The 9,605-nt window shown below is 41.7% G+C and overlaps 1 protein-coding gene across 1 annotated transcript; it reads left to right on the top strand.

Annotated features, from left to right (window-relative positions):
• Positions 1-993: 993 nt before the first annotated feature.
• Positions 994-7,792, top strand: LOC127780480 (G-type lectin S-receptor-like serine/threonine-protein kinase B120). The gene is made up of 9 exons (XM_052307394.1): positions 994-1,830; positions 3,937-4,247; positions 4,843-5,172; positions 5,288-5,395; positions 6,069-6,289; positions 6,401-6,611; positions 6,693-6,930; positions 7,007-7,157; positions 7,250-7,792. Exons 1-9 carry the CDS (start codon positions 1,145-1,147, stop codon positions 7,556-7,558), a joined length of 2,565 nt encoding a protein of 854 aa, XP_052163354.1. The 5' UTR covers positions 994-1,144; the 3' UTR covers positions 7,559-7,792.
• The last annotated feature ends 1,813 nt before the right edge of the window (positions 7,793-9,605 follow it).

Below are 9,605 nucleotides of genomic sequence, written 5' to 3'. Positions count from 1 at the left end.
TCTCGTCTCGTTCCACTTGCAACGCGGAACTACTATACTACCAGTAGTACTAGTACATCATCATGGTCTTGGGCTCATGGGTCATGGCGATGTCGCCGTCTGCAGTAATTTGATCGATCGGTCCCTGGTACCTTTCATTTTCTGTGCGAGTATGGCACCCCATATATCACATCTTTTTCGTTTCAAATGTGTAAATTGCTTGTGTTTCTATATATGAGGGTTTGGTGCTATCATCAAATACTCCTGTTTGTTCATTTTTTTTGACTTTCCAAAGAAAATATGGGTGTACGAGATTGAATAAACTTTCCATAGAAAAAAGAAAAAGTATTTCAAATTAAAACATAGTCATCCTTTTTCCATCCCTTTCCCATACTGCTCAGTTCCTCACGTACACAACCTGTCTTTTAGGTAAAAAGTAAACTACTGTCCTTCTCTAATTATATGGATCTAGCCGGTTAACGTATGAGCTTTTGATTTTATTCCTAATTAGACTTTTCCAATGTACGGGTACGTATATGTAAGTATAGGAAAACTCTACAATGTTACCGTCATTCCCTAACCAATTTGATTAGCTGGTTCATAGTAATGAACATGAATAATTAATCAGAAAATCTAGATAACAGTATCTCGTTGTAACAGAATATCCGCTTATGAGACAGTACCCGATACCTGATACTTGCTATGGTACCAGTTGTATGGTACTCAATACCGGTTACCCGGTACCATATCTAGGACTTGGTACCTGTGATATGTCTATCTCGTTGCAATGAGATCTCGTTTTTGTAGCAGCTCTCATAATTAATCCATCGCTTCGAAAACGATTATCGGTCGGTCGAAAATTGACGGAGGATCACTGTCAGTCACCGGCGCGGCGGGCAACCCGACCTGCGGCTTGCGGCCATGCCGCGCACTCAAGTCTTTAACCTCAAAAAGCGAAAGCCACGCTTACCCGCACTAATAACTCCTCCAATATATTCATTTCCCACTTGCCCTTTCAGACACAGCGCCGCCACTAAACAAATCCGCGACACAATCCTCCGCCATTAAACTCTCTCTCTCCTCTCGACACCACATCACAGCAGTGAGGTGGTAGTTGGCGGAGGAGGGAGGCTGGCTGCTGCTGCTGCTGCCGCCGCCTCCATCCATGGCGGCTTCTCCTCCTCCTCCTCCTCCTCGTCCCCTGCTGCTGCTTCTCCCGTTGCTGCTCGTTTGGGGCGTGGTGGTTGCGGCGGCGGCGGCGACGGATACGTTGAGGCAGGGGGAGTCGCTGACGGGGGCGGCGACGCTGGTGTCGTCGCCGTCGGGGGTGTTCGAGGTGGGGTTCTTCGCGCCGGACCCGAAGCTGCCGTCGCGGCTCTACCTCGGCATCTGGTACCGCAGCATCTCGCCGAGGACCGTCGTCTGGGTCGCCAACCGCGCCGCGCCGGCCACCGCGCCGTCGCCGTCGCTCACGCTCGCGGCCAACGGCGAGCTCCGCGTGCTCGACGGCTCCGCCGCGGATGCGGACGCGCCGCTCCTGTGGAGGTCGAACGCGTCCACGCAGTCCGCGCCACGCGGCGGGTACAAGGCCGTCATCCAGGACACCGGCAGCCTCGAGGTGCGCAGCGACGACGGCACGCTGTGGGACAGCTTCTGGCACCCGTCGGACACCATGCTGTCCGGGATGCGCATCGCCGTGCGCACGCCCGGGAGGGGCCCCTCCGAGCCGATGCGCTTCACGTCGTGGACCAGCGAGACGGACCCCTCGCCGGGGCGGTACGCGCTCGGCCTCGACCCGGCCAACTCCGGCCAGGCCTACATCTGGAGAGATGGCAATGTCACCATTTGGAGGTCAGTTTCTCGATTCGCTCTGGTTGCTAGTATCATTTGATTTGGATTTGATTGATACTAATATCTTAAGACTGTAGGGCCTAGAATAATGACTACTCAGTTCAAATCAAATCTGACCCGCAATTATGCTTAGAATAAAAATTGGGGTTATTAATGTATACTTCAACTTCAAGTGGTTGCTGTTGGTCATAGGAATTTCTTAAGTTCGAGTACAGTTTTACACAAATCTAAGCATCTTCCTTGTTATTCACGGGGCAATCCAAGACCTATATTTAGTTTTTGAAAATATTGCTCAGCTTCAATTAATGTTGCTTGGTAGATAGCCTAGTTTGGTTTGGCTTTGGTTGCTCATCCTCTATTAGACTAGTTGCTTTAGTCGGAAGCAAGGCAGCTTAAGCTATTATACTTTGGAGTTTGGATTACAAGTTTTGAGCATCTCCTTTTCATGGGTGATGTAGACATCGTTTTCATTATGATGTAGAATGGTTGGTGAGGGGCTATCAGAAAAAATAAGTTTAGCAATTGGAATGGGCAAAATATCCATGTGGGGAACGTTACCTCCTACTTGCAATCCATCAATAATCATTACTCACTAGTTCATGATTAGTGCTAGTATATTGGTAGGCTATTCTAACAGATTTAACCTCTGTTTTTTGACACACTGATATGTTTTCTGCACTTAAGTTATATGAGTATGGTGTTAAGTTATAAATAAGCCATTTCGCCCGGTTGCAAATAAGTTTTGTAATTGACATGACCTCCAAACATAGCTCTGATGAATGATTTCTGTTGCATTATGTGTTTAAAAAACCTAGAAATACTGCGACCTGTCAGGTGCAGTTTTAAATATTTTTTTCAGTCAAATCTATGCTTATCACTTTCATATGTTTGGTTTAAATTTCCACAAAACATATTGAGGGCCAAATTAAAGGAAGCTAGAAACAACATGCCTAAACATCATTTATTTTTTACTGGAGGGAGTAGTAACTACTCCCTGTTTTTAGATGCCATTTTAGAAAGTTATTTTTGTTTTCAAATTGTAATCGGTCTTCTAGTTAGCGTTTACCCAAATAGGCCCTAGTTGAAAATTGGAATTGAATGAGCAAGATAGGTGGAGGCTATTGATTGCAGCTAAGAACATTTAAGAGGGGGAACATGTCAAAACATGGGCAATTGCTTAGGCCCTGTTTAGATCCTCCAAAATGGCAAAAGTTTTGCTATTTTGTAGCACTTTTTGCCATTTTGGATCTAAACACTAGTAGCAAAAGTTGGCAATTTGGCATTTGCTAGTCCATAGTAGCAAATTGTGCCAAAAAGTACTTTGGGACCACTCCCTCTCTCTTTCTCTCTCTCACTTTAGTGCTAGAATGGCAAAACTTTAACATGCATCTAAACACCAACTAGTACTTTTGCAATGCCAAAACTTTTGTCACCAAAACTTTTGCCATTTGCCATTCCAAATGGATCTAAACAGGCCCTTAGCTCCTTGGTTTGTTAATATCTAAAAAGAACAGAGGGAATACATGTGAGCAGACCGTTTGAGAAAACTCTTTCAACAAACAGATTTGTATTTTTCTCTCTTTCCCCATGAAGTAATCCAATAAATCCAGTCATTAACAAAAAGAAAAAAAAAATCCTCTATGCCACTCGAGTTTGTGAAATGTTGGTTAGTGAAAGTGGCATGTAACAAGAGTATATTGCCCCCCCCCCTCCCTGTTAAGTGTTAACCTCTGAAAGTGGCATATAACATCAGTACAATATGTTTCTGGTGACACAATACTACTATAATAGATAAACTCAGGTGGCAGATTCAAGAGTGTCATATAAGAAAATTGTCCTTTTCGGTACTGCATGGTATGCTTCGATAAATTCTCACTTCCTCTCAGTTCCTGCAAGCTGAACATCAGCCTGAAGGATCCACAGAAAAGAAGTCAATACCTAGGAAATATGTAATGCAAGTGTGCAAAAGCTAGTATTCAAGATGAAATGGGATTTGAATAGTGTTATTGATATAATTAATGGCAAAATAACTGGTTTAATATATAATATCAGAAAAAATGGATTCTCAATTTAAGATATACCATAACTTTAATTGGCTCTTTACAGGTCAGGACAATGGACTGGGCAGAATTTTGTGGGCATTCCTTGGAGACCACTGTACTTGTATGGGTTCAAGCCAGCAAATGATCCAAACTTAGGTGCATACTACACTTACACTGCATCAAATACATCTCTGCAAAGGTTTGTTGTTATGCCAAATGGTACAGACATCTGTTACATGGTTAAGAAGTCAGCACAAGAGTGGGAGACTGTCTGGATGCAACCATCAAATGAGTGTGAGTACTATGCTACGTGTGGTGCAAATGCTAAATGCACAGCCATGCAAGATGGCAAGGCAAAATGTACCTGTCTAAAAGGTATCTCCTTGACCAATAGTTTAGAAATTGAATTCCTCTTGTAGTAGTGAGAGAAGTGTAACTGACATCAAATTAGGTTTGTGTTTATACCGATGATCATAGAGATTAAGACCCTTTTTTAGTCCAGGAATTCATGTTAATCTTGTGGAAATTGTGTCGGTTGCTTCACTATTAATTTATTCCAAAGTTGAAACATTAGATCTTTCTTCTCCTTTATCTGAAAGTTTCTTATATAACTTCACAGTTCCACATGATTTAGTTGCGGTGTGGACATAGATTCTTCCAATCATGGTGGCTATAACACTACCAAAGAAAAAGAAAACTGACCTTCAGTCGTTGTATGTAAATTTTTGAAAATATTAAAGTTGAGTGCTTACTTTAGGGGATTTTCTCAACCCAGTCAAAAATTGTTGTCTTAATTGAATGGGTGTTCTTCCTTTTCAGTTCACCCACAGTAAATATATTAGCACCCTAAAATACAAATATGTGGTGTGCTATCTCGGGTTGCTTTGATACCTTTACTACCCTTTTTACATGCTTACAAACAAATACTGGTTGCAACAGTGGGTTTAAAATTTTTTGCTGACATCTATAGGATTTCAGCCAAAGTTGGTTGATCAGTGGAACATGGGAAATTGGAGTCAAGGTTGTGTCAGGAGCCCACCTTTGGGTTGTCAGGTGAACCAATCTGGGGATGGATTTCTTTCTATCCCAAACATCAAGTGGCCAGATTTCTCATATTGGCCATCTACGGTGCAAGATGAGAATGGATGCATGAATGCTTGCCTCAGCAACTGTTCATGTGGTGCCTATGTCTACATGACTACAATAGGATGTCTACTGTGGGGTAGCGACCTGATCGACATGTACCAGTTTCAGAGTGGGGGATATAGCCTAAACCTCAAACTTCCTGCTTCTGAGTTACGTAAGTGATGATGATTATTTAATACAAGTACATAACAGTGTACATATGCACTTCCATATCTTCTTGCATGTAAAATATGATGTTTATGATGACTTTAGCTTCCCTCTATTATCAGGCTCACATCATGCAGTTTGGAAAATAGCCACAATAGTGTCTGCAGTGGTGCTATTTGTTTTGCTAGTTTGCCTCTTCCTGTGGTGGAAACGTGGGAGGAATATCAAAGGTAAGGTTTTGTTGCACACATCCAAATTCAGCTGACCATGTGATGCTAGTAATACTGTAAGTAAAGATGTCATCATGCTCAGGAATGTTCCTATCCTGATTTCACCCCACAAGCCTTAAAAATAAGAATTGACCAACAAAACTGGAGGATTTAATGTTCTAAGAGAAGATAGTGGGTGGGGCTGAATGTAGAGCTTCTTGTTCAACGTGTAACTAATCATGACAAGACCATGGATTTGTGTAATGCGATTCTGGGAAGATATTGTCATTGTCAGCATTTGAAGGTATTCTCATGTTAAAGTTGAGTGCTTACTTTAGGGTTTTCTCATGTCATGCATTTTTACCCCACAGAGTGTTGATTCACTGATTGAAACATAGTAAATGTTCACTTCTATGAGTTGTCATACCAAAATCTTTTGCATAGTGATCATGTATTTTGAAGGATGGTTATTACTTATTACTCGGTATTATGGTTGAGTATGCCAGTTAGATTCATGGTCCGTCATGCCTGCCAAGAGATTTGCACAAACTGTTAAATTTGCTATACTGTTGTGAACTTTTTGCTAATAAAAGAATTAGCTGTGAATGTCAGCCATTTAGTGTTTATTCATCTTTCAACATCAATTCATGGGGGTATGCATAATATTAACTTAAAACTGCCACTTATGGAGCAGATGTAATGCACAAAAGTTGGAGGTCAATGCATACGTCTACACGATCTCAGCAGAATAGCGGTATGCTGGACATCTCGCAGTCGATTCCTTTTGAAGACGACACAGAGGATGGAAAAAGTCATGAACTCAAAGTATACTCCTTTGACCGGATAAAAGCTGCCACATGTAATTTCAGTGACTCCAACAAGCTTGGAGCAGGAGGATTTGGTCCTGTATATATGGTAAGTTTTTATTTTTTGATGAAATATATGGTACGTTTTTATATCATAAATGAGAGAGTAATCTTATGTAATATTGAGATCAGGTTTATTATTTCAATGAAATGACTGTAGGGAAAATTACCCGGGGGAGAAGAAGTAGCCGTTAAGAGGCTTTGTAGGAAATCAGGTCAAGGCCTTGAGGAGTTCAAGAATGAGGTCATACTTATTGCAAAACTGCAGCATCGCAATCTTGTGAGACTATTAGGATGCTGCATACAGGGAGAAGAGAAGATCTTGGTGTATGAGTACATGCCTAACAAAAGTTTAGACGCATTCCTCTTCAGTACGTATCATTTCCGCATCATCATTCCCTTTATGAATGAGCAAATGAATTGATTGAATTGTGTTTACTGTGGATGAATAGATCCTGAGAAGCAAGGGCTCCTAGATTGGAGGAAACGGTTTGATATAATTGAAGGGATTGCTCGAGGGCTGCTATATCTCCACCGGGACTCAAGGTTGCGAGTTGTTCATCGTGATCTCAAGGCCAGCAACATTCTCCTGGACAAAGACATGAACCCCAAGATTTCAGATTTTGGAATGGCCAGGATGTTTGGAGGGGATCAAAACCAATTCAACACGAATCGTGTGGTTGGAACATTGTATGTGTAATTCAAATATACCTCAGAATATCCTCAACATTGCCACTGTTATGATAAGTTGGTTTCCTTTTTGCAGTGGCTATATGTCGCCGGAATATGCTATGGAAGGCATTTTCTCAGTAAAGTCCGATATTTATAGCTTTGGAGTTCTAATGTTGGAGATCATCACAGGAAAGAGGGCTTTGAGCTTTCATGGTCAACAAGACTCCCTAAACATTGCGGGATTTGTAAGCACAAGCCTGTCTCCCTTATATACCGAACTTATCCTAATATTTTGTTTTTTTAATCTTCATGGCTTGATTTTACAACAATTTTTCAGGCATGGCGACAATGGAATGAAGACAAGGGCGAGGAACTGATTGATCCATTGATAAGAGCATCGTGCTCACTTCGACAAGTCTTGAGATGCATCCACATTGCGTTGCTATGTGTTCAAGATCATGCGCAAGAACGTCCTGATATCCCTGCGGTCATACTGATGTTGAGCAGCGACAGCTCCAGCCTTCCCATGCCAAGACCGCCTACCCTGATGCTCCATGGTCGTTCGGGTGAGACGAGCAAATCAAGTGAGAAGGATCAGAGCCACTCCATCGGTACTGTGTCAATGACACAATTGCATGGAAGATAGCTTAGCAGGGACAACATAGTGAAAATCATTAACAGCTTGGTTCTTTTTTTTTCCCCTTTTCTCTGCTATTACAAAGGTATTGTCTTGTGTAGATTAGGATTCAGGGGCCTTCACTCGTGCTGATTTGTAAAATAACATTTATGTCATATGTAAAATGGCATGTAAGTTTTGTGAAATGAAGCATTTGTAGATGATTGTGGTTGCCATTATTATTAGTCACTTTGTCAGACCACAGCATGAACCTGCCACCCCGTAGCCATGACCTAGTTAATAAACTAAATAAGATTTTATTAACCTTTTAAAACTTTGTCTATCGATTCTATATTAGAGCAAGTTATAAAATATGATAAGTTTATGACATTCTTACAGCCCTTCTCAAGGTAAATCTATGCATACCATTCTTCTGTTCTTAAAAACTACTCTCTCTATATCACAATGTTTCAACCGTTTTTTTTTGACAAATTGACCCTTTTCAAAAACTTATTTCGAAACTAACCCTTGTCAAAAACTTCAACCAAAAATAGACCGTTCGCTCAGCGCCAAGCGCATTGGCGCTGAGGTTGGACGTGTCAGCACCAACTTTTCCATAAAACAATACCTAATTGTTTCAACTAAAATACTACACATTATTCATAAAAAAAATTCCCCTCCTGCATAGTGCCTAAACCTCACCACACATCAACCCCTTGCATCCATTTCAATCACCACACATCAATCCAACAAAGCCCTAACCATCACCACACATCTTCTGCACTACATCTCCACCCACATTATCCAATTAACATCCCAATCCGAGCCAATAATTATCACACCACGGTTGGAACCAAAACAATGCGAAATATCACCCGTTGGCGTTGACATGCCCAACCTCAGCGCCAATGCGCTTGGCGCTGAGCGAACGGCCTATTTTTGGTTGAAGTTTTTGGTAGGGGTTAGTTTCGAAATAAGTTTTTGAAAAGGGTCAATTTGTCAAAAAAAGGGATGTTTCAAACCTAGTTTCCCAAGGTAAAGTTAAGGAGGAAGTCAAAGGACTAAAATGTCTCTAATTAATAGGAAAGTTGTATTGATGGATGGGTAGGTAAAAGGTATTTAAAAAATAAAATTTTGTGATTGCAAACTAGTGGTAGGTAAGAAGGTAAAAGTTAGTTTATTTTGGGATAAAATTTAAACCTAGAAGTTAATTTATTTTGGGGCAGAGGGGGTAAGTATTTGAGAAGTTATTGATGGAAAAAGTTTTAGGTCCCCATCGGTTGGTCCAGTCTTATTATAAGCCATAACGGCTTATTAGCGATTAAAAAAATGATATGTGAGTAAAACTTTTGTATATATGTTCTTAGAGATTGAAAAGCCAAAGTTAAAAAAAAACCTATGTTGAAAAAGAATCAAATTTAAATTCAAAATTAAATTTTAAAATTTAAATTTTGGCTTTGGCTTATAAGTTATAGGGCAAACGATGAGGCCCTTACAAGTTTAACTGAATAATTTTTAAGCATAAAATATTTTTGACCGGAAAGAGTAGTATACCTTGCAAAAGACAAATGGCATTGTGAGGATTAATTAGTTTCTGGCAGCACTGCGAATACGAGTAAACCCATTTGATTAGCATGGATATGCAGTTATGCACATCATGTTCTCCAAGAAGACAAAAACAATGGTCAAAGACGACGACGCAAAGACCATCGGTTGACGGAGTTTGAAACAGCTTCGCAAGCGGTCACGCAACTAGTCTACAATACAGTCCTTCTCCAGCAACCACGACGAATCTCGCACCCTCCGCGCCCCCCAACTCTCCAACACCGAACGAATATTCACACACCTCGTACCTGATTGGAATGGGACGGCCAACCGCAAGGCAGACCTACGTACTACACCGCAGCGCAGCAGGTGGCCCAACCAGGCAAACTACCCAACTATCCAAGGCAGGGGCCACGCGCCATCGGCGACTTGGAGCGCAGCCGCCACATGCCGCAACCCACCACGTCGTCCTCGTCACCCACCCATACGCCCAGCCTCCAACCTGGATGGCCTATCCTGCCGGGAGCAGCAG

Source organism: Oryza glaberrima, chromosome 7, assembly GCF_000147395.1.
Source record: "Oryza glaberrima chromosome 7, OglaRS2, whole genome shotgun sequence".
In the NCBI taxonomy this organism is placed as follows: domain Eukaryota; kingdom Viridiplantae; phylum Streptophyta; class Magnoliopsida; order Poales; family Poaceae; genus Oryza; species Oryza glaberrima.
Note: the sequence above shows the minus strand (reverse complement) of the source record. Positions and strands in the feature narration are given on the sequence as shown.

Excerpts from the sequence above, each read along its gene's own strand:
- LOC127780480 (XM_052307394.1), top strand. The coding sequence starts at position 1,145 with ATGGCGGCTTCTCCTCCTCCTCCTCCTCCTCGTCCCCTGCTGCTGCTT. Across the intron at positions 1,831-3,936 it reads GGCAATGTCACCATTTGGAG|GTCAGGACAATGGACTGGGC; the intron begins GTCAGTTTCTCG and ends GGCTCTTTACAG. Across the intron at positions 7,158-7,249 it reads CCCTAAACATTGCGGGATTT|GCATGGCGACAATGGAATGA; the intron begins GTAAGCACAAGC and ends ACAATTTTTCAG.